Source organism: Heloderma suspectum, chromosome 16, assembly GCF_057233095.1.
Source record: "Heloderma suspectum isolate Gila_16-S chromosome 16, 16-S_ref, whole genome shotgun sequence".
Lineage (NCBI taxonomy): Eukaryota > Metazoa > Chordata > Lepidosauria > Squamata > Helodermatidae > Heloderma > Heloderma suspectum.
Genome location: NC_139473.1, coordinates 15,375,388 through 15,395,282, shown reverse-complemented (window position 1 = coordinate 15,395,282; position 19,895 = coordinate 15,375,388). Strand labels below are relative to the sequence as shown.

At 47.9% G+C, this 19,895-nt stretch overlaps 1 protein-coding gene across 6 annotated transcripts in view; it reads left to right on the top strand.

Annotated features, from left to right (window-relative positions):
• GTF2IRD1 (GTF2I repeat domain containing 1) overlaps positions 1 to 19,895 on the top strand; it is a 160,476-nt gene that overhangs the window by 61,617 nt on the left and 78,964 nt on the right. For all 6 annotated transcript variants that reach the window (XM_084822491.1, XM_084822486.1, XM_084822492.1 and 3 more), the window contains exon 2: positions 17,042 to 17,170. In XM_084822491.1, the coding sequence (XP_084678617.1) occupies positions 17,048 to 17,170 (123 nt within the window). In that variant the 5' untranslated portion in view covers positions 17,042 to 17,047. The remainder of the gene's footprint in view (positions 1 to 17,041; positions 17,171 to 19,895) is intronic.

Below are 19,895 nucleotides of genomic sequence, written 5' to 3'. Positions count from 1 at the left end.
CCTCCGGGCAAAGAGTTAAAGTGGCAAGAAGAGGTGCGAGATCAATGAAAGAGAACGGAAGACTCAGATACGGGGAGAAGGAGGGGGGAAGGGGAGCGGGGAAGGAAGCGCGTGAAAAAGGGGGTCGTTGTGATCCTGCATTTAAAAGGGAAGCAGAAAGCCCCGTTTTAAACACAGGATTTTAGGATGATGTAGAGATGCCCCAGGTGAGGCCTGTGCCCGCTGCTCCGTCTGCTGCCCTGTTGCTGGCTGTGGATGAACCATTTCAAGGCCCCTGCCCTGCTCTCCCTTCTTAGAGCTTCTTTATCAAGCCATGTCAAATTTATTGACTAAGTCTTCAGACCATTTCAGACACAATAAGCACAAATTAAAAACGCACAGTAAATACGGGCATCTTACAGTGTAAAAGAGAGCCAGTGTAGCGTAGTGGCAAGAGTGTTGGACTGGGAGTTGGGAGATCTGGGTTTGAGTCCCCACTCGGCCATTGGAAGCTCCCTGGGTGACTTTGGGCCAGTCACAGACTCTCAGCCCAACCCACCTCACAGGGTTGTTGTTGGGAGGATAAAATGGAGAGGAGGAGGATTATGTATGCCACCTTGGGTTCCTTCAAGAGGAAAAATAGTGGGATATAAATGTGATAAATAAATAATAAATGAAAGCATCTAAGATTGAAGTAATAAAATATTAAAATGTTAAAAAAGGAAATAGTATGCCTTTTAATGAAACGAGGTTTTATGGACCCATTGATTTAAAAGCTGTTACGTGGCTCATTTAATCAGACAATTTTTCCCTTTTCTTTTTCCCTTAAACTGGCTGCCTTAACCGCAGAGAGGGCAACCCTCTGCGTCACAAACTGGTTAGGTCCTCGCCAGAGAAAATTCAGCTTGTCCTCAACCTCCCAGTGTCTCATACGGCCAAGAAATGGAGATAAATGGTGTTCCCCACAACTGGAATATAACCGTCGTTCCAATAAATAGCGGGCAAGGTCTTCCACTTCAGATGTACCACATACATGAAGTCTGTCTTGCACCCGAAAGCCTTGGAATCTTCCTTGTTGAATCACGGAGTCCATTTGCTCGAATCGAAGATGAGTAAAGGCTGTGCGCTGACCCCTTTTCACTAGAGGGAAGAGACATTTTTCTTCCTGAAATTGGGTTTTAGTCCTCACTAGCCACTTCATAGACCTTGTGTTTGACAGAGCAGCTGTGTCCGTCTGTGCTCTGGTATCTAATAATCCTTGTTTAAATTTTTTTAATTTATTTATTTTCTATACTGCCCAATAGCCGAAGCTCTCTGGGCGGTTCACAAAAATTAAAACCAAAGAGCACACAATAAAACAATACAAAACATATAAAACATTAAAACCACAGTTTAACAATACAACCAGAATAAAACCTAGCAGCAATGCAGGGATTTAAAATACAGATTTAAAACAGCAAAGCTAAAGAAAGCTAAAATGCGAAAATGCCTGGGAAAATAAAAAGGTTGTCACCTGGCGCCAGAAGGAATACAACGTAGGTGCCAGGTGAACCTCCCTAGGGAGCTCATTCCACAGCTGGGGTGCCACAGCAGAAAAGGCCCTCCTCCTGGTAGCCACCCGCCTCACTTCCTTCAGCAGGGGCTCATGGAGAAGGGCCGCTGACGATGATCTTAAGGTCCGGGCAGGCACATATGGGAGGAGGCGATCCTTCAGATAACCTGGCCCCAAGCCGTTAAGGGCGTTGAATGTTAAGACCAGCACTTTAGTATTCCCCACCAAATATTGGGAAAATATTTCTTATATTAGGACTAGAAGCACTTAGAGACTCACCCTAAAGCCATAGTTTAATAACAATTTCTTTCCCTTTAAAACTGGACAGACCTTCTAAGAAAGCACGCCTTCAAATAGAGCTCCTTTCTGACAGCCTTTCGGACAAAGGACTGCCTGGGTTCCCCTCTGATCTTTCTTGCTGTAACCATGAAGTTCTCAGAGCATCGTCTCCAGCCTGTCCCTCTTAAACAGGGGCAGTCCCTATTTCCCAGTCCTGCCCCTCCCTGGCAAATCCTTGTTTTCTGCTATTTGAGGATGCTTTGTTAAAACGTTGTTTGTGTGGCTATGCCAGCTTTGTCGTTCCCCAAGGCATAGCTCCTTCCCCAGAGTTTCTAGAGCAGGAGCAGAGAATCCGCTGCCCTCCAGATGTTGCTGTACTCCAACCTCGATAAGTCTCAGCCATCATGGCCCATGGTCAAGGGCGATGGGAGTTGTAATGCCCCGAGGGTCCAGGTTCCCCACCACTGCTCTAGAAGTTAAACCTCTGAATAGGGGTGCCTGCATTTCATGCCTGGTGCACATGCACATAAATGCATGCGCATGAACACTAAGGTGCACTGTTTTGCCAGTGGTCACACACTGCAGCTGTTGAGGAATATTTGGAATGGCCGATAACCTATTGTTTTTTCTAGGATATCTTTAACTTTGAAGAGCCCTTCAACAAAGTATAATGTCGGAATGGGGTGGGTTTCTGATCTGAATTGGAAGGTTAATAAGCATGTTACTCCTCGTCGATAGAATTTGGGGGGGGGGTTGCTTCCACGTGCCCCTCGTCACTGGGGCATGTTTAACCCTGGAGAAACTAACTCCCATTTGTGGCTTGCCCAGAGGAATTCTCCTTCTTTCCACTTGCCCACAAACCTAGGTTCAGTTGCTTCCTGTCAGCAGCATGATACCAATGTTTGCCTAAGTGATTAGAAAAAAAACACAGCTTGAAACTGGTCTAGGAAACTTTGCTTGTTGGAACTGTTTCTTTCTTTCTTTCTTTCTTTCTTTCTTTCTTTCTTTCTTTCTAAATGTGGTTTCTTGGGCTTTTCCCCTCCTCAAACTCCACTTTTGCTTGACAGCTATTTCTGGTTATTATGTAAGCGTCAGTATTCTAGGAGACTTTTTCTACAGGGCCTAGAAGGACCTACAGCAGGGACTGGTAACCTTTTTGGGCCTGCAGGCTGAACTGGCTCCAGACGACCATGTAGAGGGCTGCATGCCAGCACTCGGTGGGGCCTTATTCATTAATTCATTAATTCATTAAATTTCTTAATTGCCCATCTGGCCGGTCACCCGGCCTTTCTGGGCGATGTACAATAATACAAACAGTTTAAAAACAATAAAATTACACATTAAAACATTTTCTAAAATTTCCCTAGCCCACCCCAAATGCCTGCCTGAACAACCAAGTTTTCAACGCGTGGCGGAAGCTCATTAAAGAGGGGGCGTGGCGGAGTTCTCTAGGGAGGGAGTTCCACCGAGTGGGGGCCACCACAGAGAAGGCCCTCTCCCTCGTCCTCACCAGCCTAGCTGTCCTGGCTGATGGGACAGAGAGAAGGCCATCCGAGGCTGATCTTGTTGAACCGCTGGTTCCATGTTGCCCCAAACACAAGGACTCAGCAAACTGGGACAGTTGGGTGCGCATGGAAAATATGTGAGACATGCCGATGGATGCAGACACATTTACTTTGCACGGTTAGCCTGGTGGCAGAACTTCATCTGCCTCTGGATTGAGTACAGCCATTTTTGAATGGGCTAGGGTAATCCCTGCAATTGACCAAAGGTCAATTATATAATCGGTCCCAGTGGTTTGCTGTGATTGCGTCTGTGTGTATGTGGATTTTAAAATGGTGTCTGCTCTGTGGCTTTCTTCCCCATCACTCAGCAAGTCTGCAGTGAAGGTCAAATTCTGCCCTCCTTGAAATCAATAGGAGCTTTGTTACAGACTTTGGGATTGGAGTAGTGTGTGTTTGTGTGTGTGTGTATTTGTGTGTGTGTGAGAGAGATTAATCTTTAATTGCTTCTTGGCTGTACTTCAAACAGTCCTTTTTTTTTTTTTTTGTAATAAGATTTTCCATTGTGACCAAAGTTGCTGGAGGATATAGGTCATTTTTTCTCAGCTTTTTGTCAAAGTTGCTATTCTCCCCTCACCCCCTTTACCTCTTTGATAACAACTTTGGTTTAAAATATGCTGTTAGTTAAAACATATGCTGGAATCACAGCATTTTTCTTCACCTGACAGATCCTCCCCCATGGCTTATTTTGCTTCGCTGCTTTTAATGGGCATGTGGGACCAATTATTTATTTCCTGCAGAAATGAAAGTTAAGATGGCCGGGGAGCTGCTTTGAATTAGTGTAAAAAGAGCCTTGGTTTTGAAGGGAGTCAGAAATGCTCCTGCATAAAAGAGCTTTAAAAAAGAGAGAGAGAGAGAAAACGTGAAAAGACGAGGTAGTCAATAAACATTGATTCAGCTTGAATGGTACTGTTAGAAGATCCCAACTCAATTGAAAAAGAAAAGAAACAGGATTCCGAATTAAGATGTAATCTTGGTAAGAGAAGAGCTTTTCAAACACGTATCCTGTGGTTGCTTCCAGATGAAGCTTTTGCCATTCATAGAATCCTAGAATAGTAGGGTTGGAAGGGGCCTATAACGCCATTGAGTCCAACCCCCTGCTCAGTGCAGGAATCCAAGTCAGAGCATCCCTGACAGGTGGCTGTCCAGCCTCATCTTGAATGCCTCCAGTGTGGGAGAGCCCCCCACCTCTGGCACATGCACATGCATTGGCCATGTGCCCCAGATGCCTGAAGAGGGCTATTGATTGGTTCACATTTCTCCAAGCAGCCAAGATGGATTAAATGTCCTGGAATTTTATTGAGGATCCAGACAATGACATTTTCCACTCAGAACCCTTCCATGTTTTCCTGTCGCTTGTTCTGTCTTTTTTTTCTTTCTACAAAAATCCATTACGAATGAGAAGACAGAAGAGCTGTATAACTGCTGTTGACAGGTTGCTTTAGGAAGCATCCTGTTCGGAAGTACCCTGTGTGTTTTGGGGGTAGATGCATTTCTAGTCGTATATGGGTATCTTATGGAGCTGGGGGCATTGGCATTCCCTAAGAATTCCATGCCAGGCTTTTCTTTCATTTTAGTGGCTTCCCACTTTTGGCTGCAAGTCCCACCCATCCTGTAGTGTTATAATAGAGGGAGTAAGGCTTGTAAAAGGTGTCACCTACTCTTGACAGCACATGGCAAGTTCTGAATGTTCTGTTGCGCTTTATCCAACAGTTTTTTGCCCTGTAACTGCCCCGCCTCATTCACACCATTTTACAAGGGGTCTAGATGATGCTGTTTTCCACTCGTATCCCTCCCGTGTTTTCCCACCACTGCTTCCGTCTTTTTTCCTTACTGCAGAAAATCCGTTAAGGAAAAAAGAAGAAGAGAGCACTGTTAGGAGCAGTGGAGACTGGTGGCTCTGATATCAGTGGGGCGGTGAGTCCGTTCCGAGTTTCAGTCAGAACCAGTCAGAACTCTGAAGGAGCTCTCGAAGGTGCTAAGCAGCGTTCTGACTGGTTTTGAATGAAACCCGGAGTGGATTCTCCAACTAATGTGGGAGCCACCAGCAGTTAGGAGCCTCCTCCTTTGGAAGCATCTGAAGAGGAGGTGAAGTTTCCCAGGGAGGGGGCATAAGTAAGGTGCAGGTGAAGGGATATTTTAAAAAGGCTCAAAGTTGTACTAAAAGAAAGAATTACCACTTGCTGCTATGTGATTCGATGCACATCCATATCCATTCCTATTTTCTATGACGCCACCAAAAGCTATCAACAGGTTTTCAAGTTTTCCTTTGGCAACCTGAGAGCTAGAGTCTTGACTTTTGTTTTAAATGTTAGGGCTGGTTCTTTGAAGATTCCCCACTGAATGCCATACACTGTGCTTTAGGTATATAGATAATTTCTGAACCTTTGGAAATAGATCATAGATCATCATAACTCATAGGGTTGGAAGGGGCCTGCAAGACCATCGAGTCCAGCCCCCTGCTCAATGCAGGAAGCCTGCTTCCCAGGCGGTCTCCCATCCAAGAGCTAACCAGGGCTGACCCTGCTCAGCTTCCGAGATCAGGGGCATCCAGCCCTTTGCTCGACGACGTCATAGAATCATAGGGTTGGAAGGGGCCTGCAAGACATCGAGTCCAACCCCCTGCTCAGCGCAGGAAGCCTGGTTCCCAGGCGGTCTCCCATCCAAGTACTAACCAGGGCTGACCCTGCTTAGGTTCTGAGATCAGACGAGGCCGGGCGCATCCAGCCCTTTGCAGGCATCGGTAGAAGAAGTGTGTGCATGCGTGTGTCTCTTTTGCTTCTTTTATAGCCTACTTGGGGGAGTCAAAGAAGCAGTACAACGAAGTTGTACAACTATGAAACTTCTACATCTGTAGAAGTTTTATTAAAAGGACTCGCACACCGGGGGGAATCCTGAAAGCTGCCGTCAGCTCGTAAACTGAAGCGATGCAACTGTATCAGGTTAATGGACCCAGGAAAGTTTTATTGCGGGTTGATCTGCACAACAGGAGAGACGGGTGGTTTAGAGTGATTGGAAACACGGCATGGTGGCATGGAGCCTATAACAGCAGTGTTACCGAGCGCTGCAGTGCGCCGTTTTCTTCCTTGTGGAAGTCTGGCCATCCTTGGCAGCGTGGGAGACAGGCCACTTTGTGGAGGTGAGGAGCAGTTGCTAGGAGGTACCAGCGGTGGGAAAGAGAAGCAGGAAAAAGTGGGGAAAGTGGAAGCAAGAATGGGGGGGGGGAGGGGGAAGCTGACAATTTAGCTGGTGACCCCTTGGGTCTCAGGAAAGGGAGGCCGACCACAGGGTGAAGCTTTCCCTTTCTCTCTCTGGATCTTATCTGATGCCTTGTAGAAATGTCTTCCTGAAGGGTTGATTTCTCCGCTGGGTATGCTTTTATACTGCAAGCATACTGAAACAACAGTGACTGGCCGCTAAGATGAACAACAAAGGCTTTTCTAGGGCAGAGCTGTTGGGCCAGAGCTAGGGATCTATGGGTTGTGTAAAATCTGTTCCATCTGTGTTTTGCAAATTGTCAGGAGCCTTTTGTTCCGCAGGCTGCCCATCAACGGAATTTGACTTTTTTTGTTCCCAAATTTGCGTAAATGCGCATTTGTGCAGATTTGCACGTGCGAAAATGTGCAGATTCCCCCCAAATGCATTAAAAAAACCCAAATGCGCATTTTCACACTTTACCCTATGGGGTAATATGCATTTTTGGCCATTTTAAATAAGTTTTTGTGTATTTTATTTTTTTTTTACAACGAAATTTGCGCAAGATCGGGAAAGTTAGAAAACTGGTCTGCAGGTCAGTGGAATCCATCCGCTGGTCCATTGTGGAATCCGCTGGTCAGATTCATCAGAGTCCAAACTCATTTGGTTCCACTGCAGATTTCTCCTACATCCCTAGTCAGAGCAGGGCTTCTTATTACCAAGGTTCAAGATGGATTGTAGTGTTGGAAGGGATCTTGGAGATGATCTAGTCCAACCCCCTGCTCAATGCAGGATCGGAAATGCACGATGCAGCTGCCGTGTCCCTGACAGATGGCTGTCCAGTCTCTCAACAGACACCTCCATCAATGGAGAGGCCAAGGCCGTGGGTTCCACCATCAAACAGCTCTTCCTGTAGGAAGTTTCTCCCGAATGTTTAGCTGAAATCTGCTTCCATGCAATTTTCACTCATTGGTTCGAGTCCTGCTCTCCAGAGCAACAGAGAACAAACCTGCTGCGTCTTCCACATGACATCTCTTCAGATATTTGAAGACAGCTGCCATCTCTCTCGTGAATCGTCTCTTCTCCGGATTGAATGTACCCAACCCTTTCATCCGTTCCTCATAGGACTTGGTTTCCAGGCCCCTCACCATCCTGGTTGCTCTTCTGTGGATGCACTCCATCTTGTCACTGTCCTTCTTAAAAGGGATACCCGACTCCAGAAGTAGAATGACCAGTACAGAATAGAGTGGTTCTACTCATGGTCTGGGTACTATGCTTCTATTATTGAAGCCTAGGATTACATGTGCCTCTTTGCGCTGCTGGCTCAACTGTTGATCAAGTAAGATACCTACAGTAGACCCTTTTCACGGGTACTGCTGCCAAACAGTAACAAGGGCTTTGCAAGAGCTGACCTGTTAGGTCGGATCAAAGTTCTGCTCACGTTTTTTCTTTGGTAACGTGAGAGCTAGAATCTTGATTTTTTTTTTTCCCCATTTCATACATTCAAGGGCTAGTTCTTTGGGAGATGCCACATTTAAGATGAGCAACGAAATCCTTGCAAGAGCTGGAGATGTGAGGTTGAAGCAGAGCTCCTGGTAAAGTCCAGATTCATTGCAAGATAATTTAAAATAACATAGCCAACTTTAGACAGCTAGTTAGCATAGGAAAGAAAAAGGTCACAATTCACAAACTTTAGAAGGATAAAGATGCAAGTTTTATTTTAGACACTGTGGGAGCTAATCACTCTCCCACTTGCTGCGATTTCTGAATTTGTCAGACATTACCTACATGCTTTGAAGCCCACGTTCACAGTCTTAGGGGCTAGAGACTTGATTTTTAAGATTAAATATAACCTGGTCAGCGCTTGGGCATGGTGAAGCATGTGGAAACATAGTAAATAAAGCTGTAGTTTCCCCAAGCAAGGCAAGCACTTTTCATATTGTGCCTTGTGTCGTGAACACATACCACCCCTCATTCCATTTCCAGATGCTTCCCCCTTCTCTCTCTCTCTCTCTTTCTGTTTTCCGTTGGCTGCTGCCGGATATCTGTTTGCAACCGTTAAAGCCTGGTCACGTTGCTTCCTCCATTCCAGAATCGTTGCTTTAGTCTCTAGCTATAAGAGAAAGGGCTTCCTTGATACAGGTCAAGGACTTTGTTTGCCAAACACCAGTCAGCAAAATGCTGTTTGCACAGTCCCAATTATGAAACTGCTTTACTGCAAGAGTAGGCAGGCTTCAGATCTATGTTGGTTTATTTTACAGAACCCCGAGATTTACCAGCCGGAGCCTGGTACAAAAAACACACACTTGGAATTAAAGCCCAGGAGTAATTTTGTTGTTGCTGTTGTTAAATAAGTGAGAGTCTGAAATCCTTGCCGACCTACTGGAAATCATGCAGAGATCTACCAGAAGAACCAGATCTATTTTCAGCCCATTTCTGCCTTGCTGAGTTAGAGGCTGAGCCAGGGACAGTCCTGCCATTAGGCAAAGTGAGGCAACTGCCTTAAATGGTAGATGCTGGGGGGGGGGGGGCGCAGCAGCAGCCCTGCTAGCTGTTCCTCCTGAGCCTCCCTGGGCCATTCCCTTCTGTTAGGGGGCTGGGGGGGGCATGTGTGTTACTTTACAGAGGGCAGTTCTCTATTTGAGGGGCTGTCAGAGAGGACAGTCCTCTATTTGAACAGTCCAAGTTTGGTTTAACGATCAAGAACTATAAGAAGGGAGAACAGGGGAATTGACGTTACCAATTGTCAGGGTTCCCCTGGTGACCTGGACCCCCTGAGCAACTCCTTAAGGATCTCTTGCTTCCTTAAGCATCCCACCTTCCTTCTTTTAAACTTCCCCTTCCCAGTAACGTGGGGTTTAGGCTGGGGTGACTGACACTCCAGAAACAGAGTTTAACCACAACAGTTTATGGGTAAATTTAAAGCTAGCAAATCACAACTAAAGGTATTTACACAATAGAGCAGAGTGATACAAAAGGCCTTAAAAGAAAACAAAAGTTGCAAAATGCAAGTTCCCTTACCCTAGCTGCCCTTAGACTCTTCTAGGATGCTTCTTCCTGCCCACTCTTCAGACTCTGCTCTCACTTCAGGCCCTGGCTATCTCTGCTCCTACTGGCTCTCTCGCTCCCTCCTCCCTCAAAACCGAAAGTACTGCTTCAAGCCTGAAGAAATGAAACTTAAGTGGAGAAATGAAACTGACATTTAACTAGAGAAATGCAGTTTACGGCTGCATTTAGCTTAATCTCAGAGCTTTACAGCCACAAATGGCGTAGTGGACGCCATTTGCATCTGGAGTCAGCCTCAGCCAGCTATATAGCATGCCAACAGCGGCCGTATCGCTGGCGCTCTGGAGCCAGCCAGCAGCTCCGCGGAATTGCCGTGGAGCGGAGCTGACCGGCGAGGATTCCAGGGGGAGGGACGGATCGCCTCCCCCCAAGGGCGGATTCCCCAGCGGAGAAGCAGGTAGGGAATCCGCCCATCCCTACTTTAGAGTAAATATGCATCAAGCTGCACAGCCGAGAAACTTCAAGACATTTCCCAAACTGGCAAATCTAATCACTGGTGCATGGTGGGGTTAGTCCGCTCTTGCTCTGGGAGGACATACCACTGAACCAAGAAGCCTACAAGCTATTCCTATATCCTTCCTTGCTTCATTTTCCGTTACTTTCTAATGATGATGATGATAATAATATTTTTGAGACAATAATTATTATCCTGCTTTTCTCCCAAATGCATTTATATTTCACCTTTTTGAACTTCAGAAAAGGTCACTAGGATAATTCACAAATGTAAAACCCAAATTATTCCTCCTATATCTAATGTTCAGGTGCAAGTGATGTCACTTAGGTAGCCAAAATGGCACTACCCTTGAAGAAGACAAAGCTATCAGCACATTCAAGGGAACCCTGAGGGTTTGCAGGATTAGATAGATAGATAGATAGATAGATAGATAGATAGATGCTCTAAAAAAAAAACCCAACACCCCCAAAACACCCAAATGAGGACTGAGGATTCAGTGGCCACAGAACATGGAGTGGGATAAAACTGGGGAAGAGGAATGGAGTGGATTATCACGGAAGAAGTCTTGGTTGAGTGACTAGAACTGTGAACAGGAGCGCTCTATATTGCAACATTTTGTTGCAGCTTTCACCTGTCCATCTTAAAACGATGAGTAAAACAAAATGCTGTAGCAGAACAGAAGCAGGAATTAAGGCAGCCTTTCCTGAAACTTGGAGAGTCTCAAAGGTCCTCTGGAGAAGCAGAACACTCACATGCCATGAGAGGCCATTTTTGAAAAGGCCCTGCTCTGAGGTACCGCTCCAGTATACTGTGGACTCTGAGGAAGAACTCAGGGTCTGAGGACAGTTGTATGATATGAGATGCACACACGTTTAAGCCCTCTTTTGCAGCCATGAGGCTAACGTGTGTGTGTGTGTGTGTGTGTGTGTGTGTGTGTGTTTAAATCCCTGATCATCTCTCACCTTGACTTCTCCCGCCCTCTCCTTAATTTTCTGATGTCTCACTGTGGCCCCCTTGTCTATCCAAAATGCTACTGCCAAAATGGGTGCTGCCTATTGGACTTGTGTCTGTCTCTCCCACGCAGTGCTTTGCATCTTCTCAAATGTGGTCTGTGCAGACATTGCAGGCATCCTGGTTAATTGAGCTTACTGACCTATACTTTTTTTTTTTTCTTCAAAAAGTGAGCAGGCAAGTTGAAATACAACAAATCCAATTTTTTCCTACTTGGATGGCTTTAAAAGGGGGTTGGACAAATTCCTGGAGGAGAAGGCTATCAATGGCTTCTAGTCTTGATGTCTATGTGCTACCTCCAGTACTAGAGGCAGTATGCCTAGGCACACCAGTTGCTGGGGAACATGGGTGGGAGGGTGCTGTTGCACTCATATCCTGCTTGTGGGTCCCTGGTCGACAGCTGGTTGGCCGCTGTGTGAACAGAATGCTGGACTAGATGGTCCCTTGGTTGATCCAGCAGGGCTCTCCTTATGTTCGTATGGGAGCTGTTGTCCCTGTGCAAGTACCAGATGTGTGAGTGTGTGGCAACTGGATCAAGACCACCATGACCAAAGGGTTAAAGCCCCCCCCCCCCCGCCAGAGTCCTTCCTCCTTGGCCTTGCCTCCTTGCACATGCTATATATAAATACACACACACACCCCATTCAAGCGACTGCTAATTCTGTGTGTGAGTGGTGCAATTTTGCTTCGCAGCACATCGGTGATTTTTCATAAGGAAAAACGCCAGCAGTTCTTCTTGGGCCCGTTGGCTCCTCGGCCTTTCTCTTTGAGAACAGGCTTCCTTTTGTTCGTCACAACACGAGTCCCTTCTTGCATGGTGGGGAAAGGAGTTCGGTCCCCACCCCACCCCGAGCTCGGAGAGCAGTCCTTTACGGCATTTACGGCGTTGTTTTCTGGTTAGCAAATTGAGTTAAATGGATCCTGCTTCATTCTTATTCTCCAGACAGATTATTCTTATTCTCCGCGTCTCAGCAACCTCCCCTCCTAATCTTGCTTCATTAGAGATTGTCTGTTTCTGCTCCCCCCCCCCCGCCCAAGGTTTCAAAACACTTTTTTTTGCAGTCTGCAGCTCGAATCCTGTAGAAGGATTGCTGCCTACGTTGCCCACTCCCTTTTATTAATCGCATCTGCTGCTGCAAGATGTGGCGATACCTTCAGGCTGAGATGGCTTTCAAATAGGTCTGGACAAATTTGTGGAGGAGGACGGGTCTGTCATTCCCTCTATTTCCGGTGCTCAGGCGGTGAGGGCCGTTGCTGAGGTAGCCAAAAGAGCACCGCCCGTGAAGAAAAGGAGGGTGTCAACAGGCTTGGGGGGAATCCCAAGGTTTGCAGAAGTACAAAAAGTCTGCTGCGGAAACAGCGGAAACCCCCTCCCCCAAATGCTCCAGCGAGGACTGAGCTGGGATGTATGGACTGTGGAAAATCCATTCCGTCTGCGTTTTGTGGACTGTCAGGCGCCTTTCGTCCCGTGGTCCGCCCATCCACGGAATTGGATTTTCTCCAATTTCCCAAATTTGCGCACATTTGCACTTGCAAAAATGCGCAAATCTCCCCAAGATAGGGCCCCGCCCCGGTATGCATTTTCATGCCATGACAGAAATGTGCATTTTCAACCGGTGTTTTATTTATTTATTTGTCATCTTTTTCTATAACTAAATTTGCGTAAAATTCTGGAAAACAAAAAACAAAAACAGAACGGTCCACAAGTCCGCGAAATCCGTGCAACTCAGGAAAAGCTGGTCCCCTGCAGAATTTGGAGGTTGGGTTCAAAGAAATCCGAACTCATTTGATTCTGTTGCAGATTGCTCTAACATCCCTAGGACTGAGCATACTTAGAGGCCATAGATTGGTGGGTGGCTGGGGAAGGGGATGACATGGTGGGAATCCTGCACAGCAGCACTCAACACTGTGAAATGTTGTTGCACGTCCCTTTGCGTCAGCCGCTATCAGCCATGATAGCCAAATAGAACCTCCAGGTTTAAAAGCACTCTACCTGTTCCTTGGGAGAGAGAGAAAACACCTTGATTGGGGACTTTCTGGAGGCATCGGACTGGCCAGGGCTGGAAAGGAGACAAAGCTTTTGCTCTCATCCAGGAGGACTCCTCTTAAGACCTTCTTTGTGTATTCCAAGACTGGTGGTTGCGCTTATGTCCCTTTTCTGTAAGTTGTGACTGCTGGCCTAGATATAGTTCACTGTTCGTGTTAAACTTAAATGGAAGAACTGGCGGAAGGGTCAGATTGCTTGACTACATACAGAGGCTTAGCTCGTGTCAGTTAGGTAGTAAAACCTGTTCCTGGGAGGCAGGCCCGGCCCACGGCATGTTGCTGCCTCAAGCGAGCCTCTGTTGCTGCCCCGCTTCTTTTTCTTCTGGCAGGGCGGGCAGCTATGTCACCTCCCCCCCCACCCAACCTGCTTGGGCGGCCAGCTGGTGCTGGCCTGCCCGCTCACTCTCCCTGGCGTGCACACACCCGCCTGTCCTCCAGTCCCTCCCAGCAGCCACTCCCGGCTTGTGCCACAGCCACGTGGCGCCTGGGAGAGGTTGGCCGAATTCTCGTGGGAGGGCCGGGGCCTCTCGTGATAGTTCCGGGCCTCTCGTAATAGTTCGACCGACATCGCTCAGAAGCCCTGTGGCTTGGAGACAAGGCTGGAGCGGTGGCTCGGTGGCCAGGTGGGTGCAAGCAAGTGGCCGGCCGGCCACCAAGCCAACTGGGCAGGCGGGTGGGCAGCCGGCCAGCAGGACCAATAAGTGGCGGGCCCTTTGGAGGGGGAGAGCAGCGCAATTTGCTGCTCTTCCCATTCTGCCGCCTGATGCACCTGCTTCATGTGGCTGCTTCATCGTAGGGCTGGCTCTGCTGGAAGGTGCCACGTCAGACGTGGGTGGGGGGGGCTCACATAACTGCTCCTCCACTGAAAAATAATTCCCTACCCGTAGTATGCTGATGTGCTAGATTTTGGTGGCCTTGTTCCCATTCGGGTGGGATTGTACCAATTCAGGGTATGAGTGGGGTCTGTCATGGCTGAATTCCCCTCCGTTAAAAAAAAAAAAAATCTGTATGTAGACAACCCATGCTAAGGAGAAGGGTGGTAGCACGGGTCTACTACTACTACTACTACTATTATTATTATTATCAGCATCAGCATCATCAACAATAATTATTAATTAATTAATTAATTAATATTATTATTATAGCCGAAGCTCTCTAGAAAGTTTGATTGGCCTTCTAACAAGGGATATATGCGATTTTTATTTTTCATTTGTTTTTACCTCGAATTTGCCTCGTTCACAACACCAAATACAAACGGGAGCACAGTTTTTGGAGAAACCTGGCACATTCCCGAACATGCATTCAAACTCTCAAAAATGTATACTTAAAATGCAGACTTTAAAAACGCACGTTTAAAAATAATAATCAAGCTTTAGGTTATGTGCATTTGAGTGCGCCCTTTCCAAAAACGCATACCGAAATATGCATTTTCCCTGTTCGGACAAAAAGAGAAACAGAAAAACAGAAAAAACATTGCTGATTCTCTTCTCCCTACCTAGAACCGCCACTTTCAGAGGCACTTTTGGTGGCAACACGAAACAGGGTCTTCTAGGTGGTTGCTCTCTGGCTGAGGAACTCCTTGACAATGGAGGGTAGGCTTGTTCCCTCTTTGTTGTCATTCTGCCAGCAGGCAAAGACCACTTTATTTAAGCGGGTCTTCAGTGTGTGACCGGGTCTGTCGAGCTTGATGCTGCTTTTACTCTGTTCTTGTGTTTTTACCTGTTTTTAATTGGGTTTTAATGTGTGTGCTTATTTTTTGTTTGAATCAGTGATTGCAAGCCGCCTTAAGTACCAGTTTTGATAGAAAGGTGGGGTACAAATCAAGTCAATTCAATAAATAAACAAACTGAGGAGGGTGAGGAAGTTTTGACCGTGACATCACGGAGATGTCAGCATGACGTTATCATGCGGCATGAGGGCGGTCCTGCGTCCTCCTTTACAGAGAACAGACCTCTCTGTCTGAAGGGCTGACGGAAGACAATCCTTTGTTTGAAGGAGTCATCTCTTTGAAGGACTGTCCAGTCCAAATCCAGTTTAAAAATCAGTCCTTGGCTCCTGGGCACATGGGTCTCCTGCTCACCGGCTTCCCAAAGAGGCTGAAGTGTATTGTATTTCTGTTTAAATTAGAGTAGGGTAAAGGTAAAGGTGTCCCCAACCAGTCGTGTCCGATTCTAGAGGGTGGTGCTCATCTCCATTTATTAGAGTAATTATTTCTAAATTTGCGTCTATACATATACATGGTATAGAATCATAGAATAGTAGGGTTGGAAGGGGCCTATAAGACCCTCGAGTCCAACCCCCTGCTCAGTGCAGGAGTCCAAGTCAGAGCATCCCTGACAGGTGGCTGTCCAGCCTCGTCTTGACTGCCTCCAGCGTGGGAGAGCCCACCGCCTCCCTAGGTCATGGGTTCCATTGCCGTCTTGCTCTAACAGTCAGGAAGTTTCTCCTGATGTTCAGCCGGAATCTGGCTTCCTGGAACTTGAGCCCATTATTCCATGTCCTGCACTCTGGGATGATCGAGAAGAGATCCTGGCCTTCCTCTCTGGGACCACCTTTCACGTACTTGAAGAGCAGTATCAGATCTCCCCTCAGTCTTCTCAAGTGAATAAATATTCAGGGGTAATTATTTTTCTCCCCATCGTGGCTGGAGTGGATCAGCTGAGGAGCAGAGAGGGCCCAATCTGATGGGATTATGTAGTAAAGATGCTTCCTGTTAGAAAGGCAGTGAGCAGAGGAGAACAAAAAAGGCCAAAACAGAATGAGCCTTTACCAGTCCCACGTGCACACAGGCTATCTTAGGGTCATAAAAAGGAGACCACACCCTTCTTTAGTGAAGAAGGAAAACAGTTTTACTCACAAGTATTCTTGCATCTATAATGCAGGTACGGCGTAGAATTTTTCAGGAGACTTTGTTCAGTCCATTTTGTGTTCTTTTACACCGGCAGGAATGAGGGAGCACTCGTTTGCTCCTAGCAATGGAGGAGGCGGGGAGGAGCAAAAGGAAGAAATCACAGGAAACCACACTGTAGGCTATAGAGATCCCGAGGCTGTGGTCAAAATTCCCATGAACTAACTAACTGCAACGCTGCCCCCTTCCAGGAACTTGCGGACGGGGTTGGGATATTCTCAACACAATCAATCTTCATCTCCATTGCGGTGTGCTGGAAGGGGAGGTTTAAAACTTTCTGTCCAGTGTAGCACGCTGGGAATGACGCTCATGCCAGGGAAAGGGGAGGGGGGCTGGTCAGGGAAACTGCTGCAGGCTGGATTGGGGAGCCCTGTGGCCACATTAGGTGTCCTTGCTGGAGGTTCCCCACCATATTGGTGTAGACTGAACCGAGCTAGATGGACCAAAGTTACAAGGCTGTTCGCTACTCTAAGGATCTCAGTCCATCGACTAAAGTCTGTTTTCATTCAAGCAACAGCCCTACTTTGCTCCCGTTCTGACCTCAGTCCACGAGCCCCCCTGACTCGTGCACCTCCCTCCCCATTTTAGCCAAATCATGCCACCTATCTGACAGTAACCAAGAGGCCATCAAGGAAGGTGAGAGGGCTGCCATCCCACAACGTCATTCAAGCGTTGGGGCCCTGCGTGCTGGCCTCGCCTGCGTGATTTTGGTGAATCCGCTCTGGGTTGCAGACAGAACCTGTCCGAACTCTAAAGGAGCTATCCAAGGTGCTGAAGGTAGTTTGGGGAGAGGGTCCGGCACCAGGTCCTTTGGAGTTCTGGCTGGAGCTGACTGCAGTGATGCTTCGACTGGTTGCAGGGATGTTGCGGGATGACGTCTGGTGGCGCAAGGGAGCCATGACATTTCGGCTGTGCTGTCTTGGCTTGCGATGTTCATTAAGGGTAAGGTCCTTGCCTTCTAACCCGAAGCACATTCTTGGTGTTTTCAGGTGACGATGGCGCTGCTGGGGAAGCTCTCTGACGGACCTCCAAACAACACCAGGCCGGACCAGTGGCATCTGGTGTTCTCTCAAAAAGATGAAGTCATCACCAGCTTAGTCTCTGCCTTAGATTCTATGGTAAGTTGCTGTTGTTTCTTTGCACAACGCACAACACTAAAATGAAGAAGAGTGCGATTCTATGCAGGTTTAGACAGAAAAACGTCCTACAACTCCCACCCATGCTGGCTGGGGTATGCTGGGAGTTGTAGGACTTTTTTCTGTCTAAACCTGCATAGGATTGCACCCGAAATGTGGATTTCCTGTGAGGGCTTGGTCGAGATGTAGCTGAGGACTGAACCACTCATCACATTTATTTATGTATTTATTTATTTACAACACTTGTATACTGCTCGACATCTAAACAGATTCCGGAGTGGTGAACAACAAGAGAGAAAATAAATGAAAGATAAAAAGAATGAAATATTATATTAACAGTATTCTTTTTTTAAGAAAGGGTGCCAATAAAACCAAGGCAGGTCAACCAAGGAAGGCTTCCTGGAAAAGAGCTATTTTCAGGAGGCCCTGAAAACAACCCAGTGCTGGCGCCTGCCTGACCTCCAGGGGCAGGGAGTTCCATAGGAAGGGAGCCACCACACTGAAGGCTCTTCTCTGGGTGGACTCAAGGCACCTGGGAAGAGGGGTGTCGTGAGCTGGGGCTCTCAGCATTTGGGCTCTGGCACCTTCCTGTATGTGCTACTGGGGCTCTGTTGGGGAGAGGCCTTCCTTTCAGTCTGTCCGCCACTGGAGGCATGTTTCGTGAAGATGTGAGAGAGGGCCTCCTTGGTGGCTGCTCCCAGTTTTTGGAACTCCCTGCCAAGGGAGGCTAGGTTGGCTCCCTCTCTGCTGTCTTTTGCCCGGCAGGCAAAGACATTTTTATTCAGGCAGGCCTTTGGCATGTAAGCTGGCCGTTTCTGAAGTGGGTTCCGCTGGGTTTGGTGCTGATTTTATTTCTCTGATTGATGTGTGTGTTTTAGTGGTGTTTCTAATCTGTTTGTTTTTATGATTGTTTTCACTAAGTTTTCATTTTGGCTTTATTATTGTTAGCTGCCTTGAGCACCATTTCTTTTCGTGGAAAGGTGAGGTATAAATCAAATAAATAAGGGAGCAATCCTGTCACCCCGAGACGCTGTCTGAGGACCCATGGGATAGCGGGGATTCCCCCCTCCGTGGTCGGAGACCGCAGTCAGACCTCGGAAGGGGGAGTTGGAGAAGTGACCCCCCTCCCCCGCCAACGTGCAGCTGGAGCTCGAAGGACCACGCCGCTGCTCTCCGAAGTCGGAAACATCGACCTCGGAGAGGGGAGAAAATGGGCGTTCCGGGGGGTCGGGAGGGGAGGAGCTACCCCGAGCCTCTTCCAGCCTCCTCCTCTCCCCCTCTGAAGCGCCATCGTTAGACAGGCAAAAAGGGCTGTCTAGCTAAAGACCCGCTGATCAGAGGATGGGGAGCCAAAGATCACCTGCGCTGCTCCTCCCGTTCTGCCAGCTTCAGCCCTGCAGGACATTGGATACGTGGAAGGCTTCAGTCTCGCGAAGGCATGACCTGTCGGATTGCATCCTAAATAATTAGAAATGTAAGCATGGTGGACAGGGCATGATGGGCTTCAAGGGTTGCCATCTAGGCAGGCTGCAGTACAAGCTTGCCTGAATGTTCAGCTGACCTCCACGGCTGATCCCTGTCCACCATGCCCTATGAAGCCCTTTCCCAGAGCTTGCAGCTGGTTGCGGGTGCGAGGGCACTGCCCAAACCACGGCCCTTTTTTCCTGATTGCTGGTTAGTTAGCTACCGCAGCATGTGGTGATGGCCACCAACTTAGGTGGCTTTAGAAGAGGACTAGACACATTAATGGAGGATATTTATTTATGTATTTGTTTGATGGTTCTCCTCGACCTCTCAGCGGCTTTTGATACCGTTGACCACGGTATCCTCCTGGACCGTCTGGAGGGGTTGGGCATTGGAGACACTGTATTGCGGTGGTTCCGGTCCTTCCTCTCCGGCAGGTACCAGAGGGTAGCACTGGGAGAGGAGGTTTCGGACCCGTGGCCACTTACTTGTGGGGTGCCACAGGGTTCCATCCTCTCCCCGATGCTATTTAACATCTACATGAAGCCGCTGGGGGCTATCATCAGGAGGTTTGGGGTGCAGTGTCATCAATATGCGGATGACACGCAGCTCTACCTCTCATTCAAATCTTCACCAAGGTTGGCCGTAGAATCCCTGTCCAAATGTCTGGAGACGGTGAGTGGCTGGATGGGGAGGAATAAGCTGAAGCTGAACCCTGACAAGACCGAGGTACTTTTGGTGGGAGACAAGAGGAGGCTGGGGGATGTTGACCTAGTGTTGAATGGGGTACGGCTACCCTTGAAAGACCAGGTCCGCAGCCTGGGGGTCATTTTGGACTCCCAGCTGTCCATGGAGGCTCAGGGGTCAGCTGTGAGCCGGACAGCGCTGTATCAACTCCATCTGATACGGCGGCTGCGCCCCTTCCTTCCCGACCATCTGCTCCCATCGGTAGTACATGCCCTGGTCTCCTCTCGTTTAGACTACTGTAATGCGCTCTACGTGGGGTTACCCTTGAAGACGGTTCGGAAGCTGCAGCTGGTACAGAACGCGGCAGCTCGCCTGATTAAAGGCAGCCGCCGGCGAGATCACATCACTCCAGTGCTGAAGGAGTTGCACTGGTTACCAGTTGTTTTCCGGGCCAAATTCAAGGTGTTGGTTTTGACCTTTAAAACCCTATATGGTTCCGGCCCAGCCTATCTTAAGGAGCGCCTCCAGCAGCACCAGACAGGCCGCTTAACAAGAT